At 32.9% G+C, this 13,781-nt stretch overlaps 1 protein-coding gene across 1 annotated transcript; it reads left to right on the top strand.

Moving 5' to 3' along the window:
• The first annotated feature begins 66 nt into the window (after positions 1 to 66).
• LOC136269429 (uncharacterized) lies at positions 67 to 12,929 on the top strand. The gene is made up of 12 exons (XM_034477068.2): positions 67 to 173; positions 1,450 to 1,590; positions 2,085 to 2,164; positions 2,268 to 2,339; positions 2,783 to 2,906; positions 5,670 to 5,807; positions 9,856 to 9,929; positions 10,045 to 10,116; positions 10,396 to 10,582; positions 11,641 to 11,744; positions 11,830 to 11,935; positions 12,689 to 12,929. Exons 1-12 carry the CDS (start codon positions 146 to 148, stop codon positions 12,925 to 12,927), a joined length of 1,365 nt encoding a protein of 454 aa, XP_034332959.2. The 5' UTR covers positions 67 to 145; the 3' UTR covers positions 12,928 to 12,929.
• The last annotated feature ends 852 nt before the right edge of the window (positions 12,930 to 13,781 follow it).

Genomic DNA, 13,781 nt, shown 5'->3' with positions numbered 1-13,781 from the left:
ACCGTTCACATCATGATCTTAAATTTCAGACCTTCATGACACTGATTATGACATACACTATTCTACTCCTCTTTCATAAGATAGATAAGTAACATTGCGGAGCGACTTGTCTATCTTATCGCAGAATTCGTGAAATATTTCCAATATGGCAGACACCTGGAAGAGCATTATCGGTAAGAAAATAAAAGCATGTTTATGGCTTTCTCAAAGTTTAGTAGAACGTTTATTGTTCAAGTGAATTTACATTAATTTGAACAGATTAAAATTTTTCAAGTCATGTACTTAAACATTTTAGGTGCTTAAACTTTTGGTAGGCAAAAATCAGTTTTGGTAATCTATGCAAGCATAATTCATTGCAAAGTCAACAGTTTAACAGTGATTTTAAGACGGAAGTCCAGTAACTGAATATAAATGAAATTATAAACTATCAATGTATTGTTTGTCTTTGCAATAAATTATTTCTCAAACTTTCCTGAATTATATCACATCCATTTGTACAGCGTTTGGTATTCAGTAAAATGCACTTCAAAATTAATGTACTTAAGAACATGGACAATGAAATGTCATTTAAAAAATAACTTATTTTTTCTGTACCTTAATTATTTGTAAAACATCATCAAAGTCTATTGTTCAAGTATGAAGATATCGAACAATAGTGTTAAACTTTCATTTATTTTGAATTCATGATTATCAAATATATACAGTGTAAGTGTGTTAGTGACACCCAAAAAACCTTTGAACAAGAAATATATTTTCGATTTTTATATCTTCCCCAGTCGTGGAACTAAAACGACTACTTCTTCCTAGATATTTAGCCTTCCAACTCACAGTAGAAATGTCATCTGGTTTTTTAAATCATTATAAAAGTCAAGAACATTTTGGAATACTGACTCATGTCTAATAACTAGTATTTTTTGTTTCATGGTCTTGAGGCTTAGTCCCACATAAATTTGTGGGGACAATGTCAGTGAATTTTAAGATCATTTTTTTCAATATCTTAAATCAATTGTAAGCTAACCTAATGAGAAGTGCATATACAAATATAAGGGATAATGTTTTTGTTATGTTTTTTTTTTCATTTTCAAAATTTCAATTCAAATGTACTTAAAATTGTCGCTCACAGTTAAAGGTCTTTTAGCCTGGCTATAACATTCACAACATTTTTCTAAAAAAAAAATCTGAACTTTTTACCTAAAATAAAAGTGCACACAAATATAAAAAAAATACCTTGGCCAGCGTCATGGGCTTCAGCCTAATAATGAAAAAAGTTAGTGACGGCGGGGACAGTTTTAATAAATTTTGTTATTTGTTATAAAGGTACTGAAAGAGTTGAGGAATAACATCGGCAAAAAGTTAACAATAAAAAAATAATACGTTCTCGTGTAAATAATTGTTCCAATTTTAATTTTTCTATTTTTTAATTACGTCTAAAATGTCTGCTTCCTGAAGGTGTGGTGCTGTTAGCTGTGACGTGTTATGCCTGTGACGACATGGACACAGCGGTGTGTCAACGCCTGATTGCCGCCAAACCGGACATGTGTAATGATACGTGTTACTCCTCGATCTGCAAGCGCTTCTGTGGACAATGTCGTGAGTTGCTTAGCTTTTATTGTGGACATTGCAGCGATTTATACATTTATAATGAACAATATAACATAATCGGTGTTTATTTCTAAAAAAAAAACTATTTTGAGAAGGTACATGGTCGGAGCAGTGAAACAAAAACTTATTGAGACTAATAGGCTATCACATATACTGTAAATGTATTATATCTTGCGCGAACATTTGGCAGATATTAATTTTTAAACAAAAGGGCGTTTATTTGAATTGATATAATTCTGGATGCTCCTAATATTATGCATATGTTTACGCATGATAATTAGCAATGAACGTAGTTTTACGGAAGCTGCTTTTCGCTAAAAAGCGTTAAATAGAATGTACAGCCAAATGTTATATGTTAGCAGTATTTCACTATTTGAACTGATGAATAAGGCATTTATCTCACATTTATTTTTCACATATATATAGTACTTCATTATTTATTTATTTATTATATCCTAAACTATTTTTTGTACTCTTTTCAGCTCTCAAATGCTATAGCTGTAGCGATATAGAATCCTCACAAAAATGTAACGCCACCATTGAGTGCCAGGGCAAAGATTATGTAGCTATAATTTCCTACATTATAAAAACTAATGAGGAGAATGAAATTGTAAAGAAATTATTGTGTTTGCTATAAACAACTCGTTCTGTCCCATTTTTTTTAGCAATGCATATCTGCCGCGTCTTTCACGAATGATTTCCGGGAGGTCTACAAGCTTGGGTGTGCTCCTTCCACAGTAAGCATGACGCCTTGAAGTAACGAATACATTTAAATACCGTAAACCAACTTTTATTCGCATGCGCGAATTTTCTTGTTTTGCTAGGTTTGCGAGAGCCTTATTGTCGCAAATATTTCTAGCCGCTGATGAGTATTTGATATACTGTTGTATCGAAAAAACAGGTGAATATAAGGCTTGGTCGCGAAAATTAGTCGCTGGGAAAAAGTTAATCTCTGGTAAATCGCGAAAAAAGTATTTGCAAATAATTGTTGGTTTATAGTATCATTAAACTTTAGTTTTGATGGCCTTTAAATTTGTTATCTATCGCATGTTTACGTCTGTTAGGCTTTTTATTCATATTAACTCATTTTTGTGTTGTCAATTTCGTCTTATTGTTTATGTTCTATTTGAATAAACTTATTCAAAAACCTTTACTTTATATGTTTCAACATTTCCTACAGGTGTGCTCCCACTACGGGAGGCGGTCGATTAACAAAAGAGCAGGGACTTCTTGTTGCAACACAGACCTGTGTAACCATGGGAGCGGCAACAAACGAAATACAAAACCTAAGGCTCCGGAAACAGGTATCAGGACTGTTAACGATCTACCTTAAGCATTAGATGACCCACCATATGCATTTAAACGAGTATTCCTTTTACATATTTATAATAAAAAGTTAGTCATTCAGCAAAACAATATGAAAGATTTGTCTTTTTCATTTTTAGCTCACCTGAGCTGAAAGCTCAAGTGAGCTATTCTGATCACATTTTGTCCGTCGTCCGTCTGTCCGTCTGTCCGTCCGTCCGTCCGTCCGTCTGTCCGTCTGTAAATTTTTTTACATTTTGAACTTCTTCTCTAAAACTGCTTATCCAATTTCAACCAAATTTGGCACAAAATATCCTTATGGGAGGGCAAATATAAATTGCAAAAAAAAGTCCGATCTGTATTCAAAGCGGAGAAAACATTGATACTGTAGAAAAAGGGGGGTGCATTTTTAAAAATCTTCTTCTCAAGAACTACCGAGGCAAATTCAACGTAGTTTAGCATAAATTATCCTTATGGGAAGGAAATATAAATTGCAAAAATTAAGGGGAAATTTTGTTTCAAATCTAAGTTATTACGAAAATAATAATAAAGGAAAGGCGTGTTTCAATCAGTTTAATAGCTTCGGGCTCGGCATCCGGTAAAATGGGTAGGCAAGACTTGGCCTGGGCAAAACAAAAGATTGGCAGTTATTAATCTGCCAATCTCATTAAAATTTCAGGATATTTGATGGACTAGTATATTTGTATTCGCTGTAGATATTGCTGCAAAATAATGCGTATTTATTTTGCCACGGCCCGGGTTTGCATACCCATTTTACCAAGACTCGTATTCCATACTTCTAAAAAGAGGTTCTTTGTTTAAAGCAGCCATGACATTATACGAAAAAGGGTCAATCTGACTATAATGAATTTGCTTGTTATGCAACAGTTCGCGTATGAAGGGAAATTTTGAAACATGAAAAATATATTGGTGCCGATTTTGTGAAGTAAATTGAGGCTAAATATTTCAATGCGTTGACAGTTTACACACATGACGTTGGTGTTAGTTTGTTCTGATTTTCGTTTCGTTTTCATTATTTATGCTTTGTAACTTGCATGCTGGAAACTATCGTCTGTATTTCGTGATTTTTACGTATCAAATCAAACAGAGGACTTCGGTAAATCAAACAGTTACGTTAACTGTTTACCTGCGCAAATTAAGCAAAATCTGATGTAGGGGTACTGAAATACGATTCATTCTATCGGTAATTCGGCATTATCTTTTGCGTAATGGTAGATTAATGCAATAGGTTTTGTTGCAATGCTCGGCATTTTCCCTAGTTTATTCAGTTTAAATAGAGTTTGATATCGCTTACGGAAATATGTAGGTAAAAACATGTATATATATGATTCATATCGAAAAAATAAATTGTGTTCTTTATTTGTTATACATGTAGTGCATGTTTCTTGTGTTTAATTGTTTACAATTTCTATTTACTAACCATATTTGAGTGTTAAGCTTCGAATTATAAGCAAGATACAAAGATTTGCTCACAATTCTATGTTTGTACACAGATCTTAAAAAAGTAAAAAAAAATGTCAATATTTATTACGAAAATTTTCAAAATCTGTTCTTCTAGAAACCAACTTATTGAATTGTAAACTTAACCTTTTTAGCTCACCTGAGGATGGGGCCACAATGGGGGGGGTCGAAGTTTAACAAATGAATATATAGAGTAAATCTTTAGAAATCTTCTTCTCAGAAACTAATCGGCCAGGAAAGCTAAAACTTGTGTGGAAGCATCCTCAGGTAGTCTAGATTCAAAGATGTCAAAATCATGACCCCTGGGGGTAAGGTGGAGCCACAATGGAGGGTCGAAGTTTAACATATGAATATAAAAAGTAAATCTTTAAAAATTTTCTTTTCTGAAGCTAATCGGCCAGGAAAGCTGACACTTGTGTGGATGCATCCTTAGGTAGTGAAGATTCAAATTTGAGAAAATCATGACCCCCGGGGGTAGGGTGGGGCCACATTGGGGGATTGACGTTTTTCATAGGAATATATACAGTAAATCTTTAAAAATCTTCTTCTCAGAAACTAATCAGCCAGGAATGCTGACACTTGTGTGGATACATCCTCAGGTAGTGTAAATTCAAAGTTGTGAAAATCATGACCCCTGGGGGTAGGTTTGGGCCACAATGGGGGATCGATGTTTTACATTGGAATAAACAGAGTTATTCTTTTAAAAATCTTCTTCTCAGAAACTAATCAGCCAGGAAAGCTGAAACTTGTGTGAAAGCATCTTCAGGTAGTGTAGATTCAAAGTTGTAAAAATAATGATCCCCAGGGGTAGGGTGGGGCCACAATGGGGGGGGGGGGGGTTAACGTTTAACAAAGGAATATATAGGGTAAATCTTTAAAAATCTTCTCAGAAACTAATCAGCCAGATGATTCTTTATCATTGTTAAGACTTTGGCCCCAGGACAATTCTTTGGCCTCACGATAAGGTTCAGAGTTTGATGTACGTTTATATCCCATATATAAACTATTTTTAAGGATCTTTTTTAGAACTGCAATACTCGACATATGATATGACTATAAATTCATCCTGTTAGAAAAGGGACTAATGATTATAAACATAAGAATATCCAGGTGAAAATGGATTTTATTTATACAGGATTTACATGAATTATTGTACATTTTCCAGATAGTTTGTATTATGACTCCATTGAGCTGATTTTATCATACCTATTTTTACTCAGGTGAGCGATGTGGCCCATGGGCCTCTTGTTTATTATTATCATTAATATTATTATTTGTAGTAAAACGACAGGTTTCCTCCCCTGCGTGTGACGACACAGACAGTCTGGCATGTACCCTTCTCTTCACCATAAACACTCACATGTGTGCAGATGATTGTATAGCCAACACTATATGTCCTAGACTGTGTGGAAAATGCAGTGAGTATTGATGGCATACATAAATCAAAGTACTGAGAGTACTTAAAGATGGGGTCTTGAAAGTTTGAATTTTAATTGTCCTGGATTTCCTCGAATATGCTTCCAAAATTTATGAGTTTGAAGTAGTTGTTACAATCTATGTTAATTCGGCTTTTTTGCAATTGTCTGATACTTTGTCTAAATTTTACTCAATCCCGGCCTTCATAATTGTAGAAAATTGACACAACGGTATATTATGTAAAATAAGACCCCAAGGAATTTTTTTAAAAATTACTACTAACCGTATATCAAGGTAGATGATTTTAATCATTAGATTTATTCAATTTTGTGATCCAAGGGAAAAAAACAAGTCCGACGGTATCCGTAATAAAAGTTTTATGCTGAATTAACAAACAAAATGAACATTTGTATACCGATAACAAACACAGGCACCTGACGTTAGAAATATTTTTACCATAATATTCCAAGAACTTTGACAATAAAAAGATTTGTCACGGTCGCCATTTTGATTTTTAAGACCGACTTTTCTGACACGATTTTCTTAATTTCATGCAAAATTAATAGGTAAAAATAAATATGTTCGCCACTTACTACTTTTTTGTGTAAACTCGTGCATCACCTACACGAATTACGATACAACCGTTCCTTTCATTAGGAATCTTACTCCGAAAATCAGAGACATAAATAACAGAGATAGTCAACTCCGTTATTAGCGTGTAAATGTTACGGGACCAGCCTTACTTTGAGAACTACATGTACAAGTGCAACAGCAATCTTGTATAAGTCATTAAATTTGAACCTGATAGTGAACATGAACATAAACCTGTAAATATTTTAAGCATGTTTTATTTATGAAATATTTACAAAAACTCATTATTTAGTTTTTAGATTACTTTTTTAAAACTTATTGACTTTTCACAAAGTAATGGTACTGCATTACTTTACTCATGTAATGGTAATCTAATGCAATACTTCAAGAAAATTAAGAAATTGTAATGGTAATTTAATGCCCTAATTCATGAAGTAATGGTAATGTAATGCATTATTTTACAATGTAAATCACCCCAAGCCTTATTCCAACTAAGCCGGAAAACATGAACATTAACATTTAACTTGGTTCTTCAATCGAAAAGATTGTATATATATTACATGATGTATAAGTCTTCCAAATGTATAATCTATTATAGATTTTGCTTACAATGCATTCAATTTGTTTAAAATTTAAATTCAGTTTAATCAACTAAAGAGCCAATGAACGAGAAGGCAAATTCAGACTTGTTTTTATTTTCTTTGTACAAAATTCCTTCCGAGACGAGCAGCAATCATACCGCAAGTAGACTGGGAGCCAATGAAACACCTATTTAATTTGTAAAACATATGTGTATAACCCGTCCCGATTTCAACTTCGGCTTGCGCATGTAGTTTGGTAGTATTAAGGTGAAAGATTGTTAAAATAAAATTCACAACTTTTAAAAAATGGCACATTGCGTTTGGGAACTTTAATTAATTTCGATTCCACCATCAACCTCTTCTATTGATTAATGAGCTCCAACTGAATCGTCAACAGTGCTGTGCATTCAGTTACGTAACTCATTCCACATTTGAACCCGAGCAAGAATATTTTGATCAATAAAACTAATTGTTTATTTTCTAAATAGAATTTTGTTATACACAGAGGACTTATAGCGAGCGCAGCTCGCCGGCGCACAGCGCCGGCGCGAAGCGAGCTCTACCGGCAAGGCGTGTGTGAATAGAAAATTCGGACTATTTGCACATTCATTCAACGGATTTTTTGGTGTCGGTAAATCGGACCAGTAATGCCTTGTTTTAATCGTCCCAGTAGTTCCCTGTAATTATGGTTTCCCATTTCACACTCTCACGAGAACAAGATAAAAGACTATGTACATGCATTGTAAATATACTGCCGACACAACGCAAATTCCATTACATAAGACTAACAGAGTTATCGTCCTTTCGAGTGACGTCACAATGGATTTCTTACACATTGATCCGACAGAATTTTTCGAAGTCAGTAAATTTCGACCCACAATGCAATTGTTCAATGTCGGACGATCTCACTAGACTGGATACCATCTCGCGAGAATCAAAGTAAAACTTTTGAGAAACAGATAAATTATGTAATTTCAAGAACATAATGCTTTTAAGTAAACAAAACAATATATTTCGCGGAGTTATTTTTTTTTAGGATGTTTTCAAAGAGACAGACGACACTTGACCAACGTGAACTTTGACGTCACAATAAGGGGAAATTACTCTAAGTAGTTATTGTAAAACTGCTAAAATATAAATACCAAAATCTTCTCAAAATCTTGCAGAGCTAACGTATAGGGACATTTCTTCAAAGATAGGAAACAACTATAACTTGCTCTCATTTGGATGAATGCTCACATTTATTTTATTCACTATATTTACGGTTATTTCCAGGAATGTTTTTTTAAAAGGGGGCGTGGCAACATCATTCAAAAATTCTTCGCAAGCAAAAAGAAAATATTCCCAAAATCAGGAAAATTCTAATCCAGGTGATGAATTGGGAGTGCGTATTATGCCTTTAGCTCTTTAGCTGCTCAATACTCAGACAATAGTATCTTTATTTTCACTTCCATTTATTACATGCTCCCGGGGGATCCATTTTCATTATATGATCAGCAAGTTTTTTTATACGTAAATTTGATTTTTTTTTTTTTTAACGGGGGAGGGGGGACTCTGTGATAAGTCCATTTTTCATGTAAGTTTAAGAAAAATGTCTGCTGCAAGAAAAGAGGAAATAAACTGTAATGTACATTATGTTAAAATCTTTATTATTCAACAACATTTAAATTTATCCAAGATAAATTCTATATATAAATAGATAACAAAATCTTATGAATTATGAAAATTTACTGGAAAAAATAGGCATGCTTATTTTATTCTGCATTCAAATTCATTGACTTTACGTCGCTACTTTTATTTTTATTGTTTTATCATAATTGATTATTTTATCACATGCTGCGCTCGCCCCAACGGTCGCACCGTAATACATATTAAAGATTTAATGCGTGTTTTATAATACATATTTACTGAAATGCATGAAAACTTTCTGCACTATTTTCTTACGCGTAGACTCAATTCATGTATTCTACGCGTGCCTTCCGGTTTAAGACGTCGGCTGACAGTAAACCAATAGACGGGGTCACGTGACCCCGTCTAAAAACCAAGTCCAGTACCAGAAAGTACGTACTTGACAAAAGTAAGACAGAAAACACTAGCAGTAAAGTATACATTCTCTAAGTAAAAAGATTTTTACAGATAAATAGTAAGATATGTCATTATTGCAAAGGCACGAAGTCAGGTACAGTATGGGGTACAGTGGAATTATTATAATCATCATGATTGCTTAATTGATTGTGGTATTTGTGGGTGGCCCTCTCAACTTAAATTTACATCCTTGACGAAAACAAATTCAAAAAGGGATATCTTTTTTCATTGAAACTGAAAATTATCGCATCCACGAAACTACAGCCCCATGAATAAGCAAAAGAAAAACCACAGACTATTCATGAACATGCTTATAAATTAAACTTGAGTTTGAATAATTCCACAACACTCATTAATTTATACACAGAAGTATGTTAGATGTCAATCCATGAACTGATTTACACAAAGGTGACTTAAGTTTGTCAACTTTGTTCTGTTCACTACATTATAATTTTCAAAGAATTGTTAAAATGAGTTGTCATATAAAAACTATTTGAATGTATGTCAAAAATGGAAATTGAAGTTTAAATCCCTTCAAGGTCCGACAGATATTCACATCAAGCAGCCTTTTTAAAATAAATTTTGGTAAAATTTTCAAGAATTGAAAATAAATATTATAGAAAAAAGGGAATAAAAACACTTTTGACGCATGAGTGTACTTTAAAATTAAATGGCAGATTAAAAATTTAATAAAAAAAAAAGTTCATCAATTAATTATGGAGCATTTTGTACTGCTCTATCGATTAAATATATGTAGCTACATTGTAGTTTTCTTCAATTCGTTTACATGTAGGTAAATGCTATGAGTGTGAGCACGTAACTTCTACAGAGAATTGTACTCAGTCACGTGTTTGTGATCCAGGGGAGGTAAATAATGATAATATGCATCAACTTTTTTTTAATGATAGTTTTATTTTCATTTTTTTAAGGAGAACTTGTAAATGAAAGAGTGTAAAAAAAGGTTATTTTCTTTAAAATTTAGGTCTGTTTCTCCCTCGAAACAGTGAACTTTAACCTTGAACATGGTTACCGACTTGGATGCGTACAACAAAAGGTATCCGTGTTTTGACATTTATCAAATGCCAAAAAAAAAGTGTAGTAAACTTTGTTATATAACTTCAATGTTGTTTTTTTATTAATAGTTATGTTTTTTGAATAATTAGCATGATTATTGTTATACATTCTCGCTGTATACATGTTTATCCAAATGAAACGTATAAATGCAATACTACTTTAATTATGTAATAAATAGTAAAAAAGACATAAAATCGACATCATATTATAATTAACTGAATGAACTCGGAGCAATATTGAAATTTTAATCACATTTTAGGTCTGTGATAGTTTACACGTTCAAGCCAGCTCTATTTTTGGACGACGGTCTAGCGGAAACCCCGAACTTTCGCTGACAGGGGGTTGTTGTCATGGGGATTTGTGTAATCATCATCATATACTTCCGGAAAAAACGACACAACTTCCGGTTACTACCACGCATCGTCCAACGACGACAACTCAAAGAGGTCAGCACGACTTTATACTAAACACAATATAATTTTGATAATAAATTATTTATCATAATCAAATGACATCATGATGGTAATCAATATGATAAACATAGCAAACCAACACTGTGATATATAGCTTCATTTATTTTAAGTAATCAAAATATTCAAATGAAATAAAGCCTCATCTTGTAAAATAACAATACAATTATTTTGAGAAATTGTAAGAAGAAAACAATGAACACAAATGAGATTATTGATTTGTTAAAAGACAATGAAAAAATTATGCGAGCAATATAAAACAAACTTACTCAATTCAACAATGATAAATATCTACGGTCATTATTGAAGCAATAACAATATTAAATATTGTTACAATATTAAATATTGATACAATATTAAATCTCTCAACTTGTACTAAGAGATTCGTATAAATGCAACTTAACAAAAGAAAAACCATTTTTAGTACAAAGACAGAATTATGGTTTTCGGTCCACTGTATTCATCTCTGACGAAATTATGTAGCACAATGAACGTTTTTTTCCGTTTATCAGACAAAACATAAATTAGCCTAACCTTCTAAACGATAAACAACCAATTGTTTGTTGTTTGTTTTTCGTGTGAGTTAAAGCGTCACAAGAAAAAAAAAGTAACGTATGACTAACTTAAATTCAATAAAATATGCTATACGTTTTTAAATGTTTTAGCTAAAAACTAAATAAAAAATATTGTGTAAGTGTCAAAATAGTTAATTTATTTAAAAACTCACATGCATGCAGTTTAAAATAAATCACGGAGTACTCGACTTGTACTTATAATCGCTCTATTAAAGTCCCAGATTAATCGAGTATTCTTTCCAAGTAAAATTAACATCCTTACTTTCAAGTTAATGTGAGATGCCAAAATTTGCACCTTCCAGTTTCTTTTTTTCTAGTAAACTATTGTTGCACATTTGGTGATGTGTTTTTTTAACCTTTCGTTTACATTTTGAATTTCTCTGTTTAACAAACCCAAGTGTTATTGACCGGAACATTTGCTAGGTCATGTCATGAATTGCATGTATCAATACTTTTCAGTTTGTCATTACCATGCTAACGGGTGTACATTCGCTGATGGGGTTAGCTACCATAGACAGTGTTATCATGTCGAAAATAGAACTATGTCCTGGATCCAAGCAAAGGTTTCCTTTTTTCGGTTTTTGTTTCGTTCTTTTCAAACTTGGCCTCTTTTGAAACTATTTTTTTTAATTAAATGTATTTTTGCAGCAATTTTGTGAGTCACAATGTGCACACCTGGCCACTTTTTCTGATTCCGGAGAAATGAACCACATTTTACTGAATTTAGCACGCCATCACGTTTTGTACGGTCATGGTATGAGCAATCTTTACTTCACTATTCGCTTTGTTTTACTTTTATAATTTTGATGCATACCTAGCTAGTAGACAGATCGTTTGTTTTCAAACTTGTTCTTATTCCTGAGAGTTACAGATATTTACTGATAATATTACTGTTGTTACTGATAATTGCTGTTGGTTCTTATATTTACTGATTTTTTTGTTGTTAGTTCTGATAATTACTGAGATTTACTGAGATTTACTGTTGGTATTGAGAATTGTTGATATTTACTATAGTCTGTCCCAAGATATTTTTGCCGCATATTTCGATTACTCAGATATATAATACACCGTAGATTTTGAGCTTTTTAGTGTAAGAGTAAGTTAACCGATCAATTTGAGTGATTGCGTACGGGAGTTGGAGGGGAGGTGGCACATGTAGCAAATCCATTTACCCCATGGAGTATAGTTAACTATATACGTAACAAGCCATAACAATAACAAAAAGTTACATATTTTACCGTCTGAACATTATCTGGGAACCGTTTTAACAGAAGTACATGTCATATTACATTGTGATAAAGCATAGCTCAAATCTTCTACCTGTATTTATACATGTATTACGTTGTCCTTGGTTTTTTACTGGTTTACGGATGTGTTACCATACATTTAAACTAGAGGTTTTTTTCAGAATTCTTGAGAATTTAAGATTGGCAACCCAAATTAAGAAATAGGCAAGAATAACAATGCATACAGTTCATTTAATGAATATAAACGGGCAACGTTACAGGGCACACTTCCAGTTATGACAGGCGTGAACTTTACGTGGATGCCATCGACCCGGGCCACAATAACCACTGGGTGTGGGAGTCCAATCTACAAACTGTTCCCAGCACTATGTTCCACAGTATCAGCTCTCATCAGCTTAACTATTGTTCAGTTACCACCCCAGCGCTAGGGAAACTAGTAGCGGTCAACTGTGCCTCCAGTTACCTCCCACTATGCCAGCATACAAGTCGCGATAACTAACAAGTATTCCTGTTGTCTGTCAAATATTGAAAATAAAGTATTAATAAATTGGGTGACTTTGGTTGATTTTATATAACACTAGATGATACCTTGCGCGGGAATTAACACTTTACAAATTATTATAATATAATGCTTAATATATTGAACCATATTTTCATTTTTGTATACACTTTGTCTAATTTTTTTTATCTTAATCCTTTAAAATTGAAATAAAAAACAAACTGCATTGTTGGATATTTAGAAGAATGGACAGGGATGAAAAAATCTGAACTGAAATGGATAATTTACACATGTACATGTACGTGGCCTTAATCCGGTTTGTTGCAGCTAATTTGAAAAAAAATTAACATTTTTTTTGTTCCACATGTATTTATTTCAAACCAGTGAATAGTTATATAGTGTATCTCTGGTTCTTTAGGTCAATTTTCAACATAATTTCTATTACTGTCGCAAATAAGAACTTCATATAAAAGAAAAACAATCTGGAGAGGGGGGGGGGGCATCCCCATTAAACTTTCCTGTTTTATCCATACATCATTCATCCATACATTATAGCAATCCCAACTTCCCAAGAAGTTGCAATTGACAGTATATAGACGTAGAATACGAAAATAAATTATCTGTTCATTAATGTTTAAGGTGTACAACCAATTTGTCGTGGTATGAAAATGTATGAAATTAAAACAAGCTAGGTAATACATTATTTTCCATGTGCATGCGTATTTTAATCCAAAGTTGTCAGATTCAAAGCAGCTGGTCAAAGCTGATGGTTAACTCGCCTTACAATTTAACAATTGAGTTTTTGGTGAATAAATTACATTGTTTTCCTAAGAAAAATTAAACCCCCAAATGTG

This window comes from Magallana gigas, chromosome 9 (assembly GCF_963853765.1).
Source record: "Magallana gigas chromosome 9, xbMagGiga1.1, whole genome shotgun sequence".
Classification (NCBI taxonomy): Eukaryota; Metazoa; Mollusca; class Bivalvia; order Ostreida; family Ostreidae; genus Magallana; species Magallana gigas.
Note: the sequence above shows the minus strand (reverse complement) of the source record. Positions and strands in the feature narration are given on the sequence as shown.

What these genes read in the sequence shown, in the direction of transcription:
- LOC136269429 (XM_034477068.2), top strand. Translation starts at nt 146, where the DNA reads ATGGCAGACACCTGGAAGAGCATTATCG. An exon ending in GCGCTTCTGTGGACAATGTC is followed by an intron (nt 1,591 to 2,084) that starts GTGAGTTGCTTA and finishes TACTCTTTTCAG; the next exon opens with CTCTCAAATGCTATAGCTGT. An exon ending in TTGGATGCGTACAACAAAAG is followed by an intron (nt 10,117 to 10,395) that starts GTATCCGTGTTT and finishes ATCACATTTTAG; the next exon opens with GTCTGTGATAGTTTACACGT.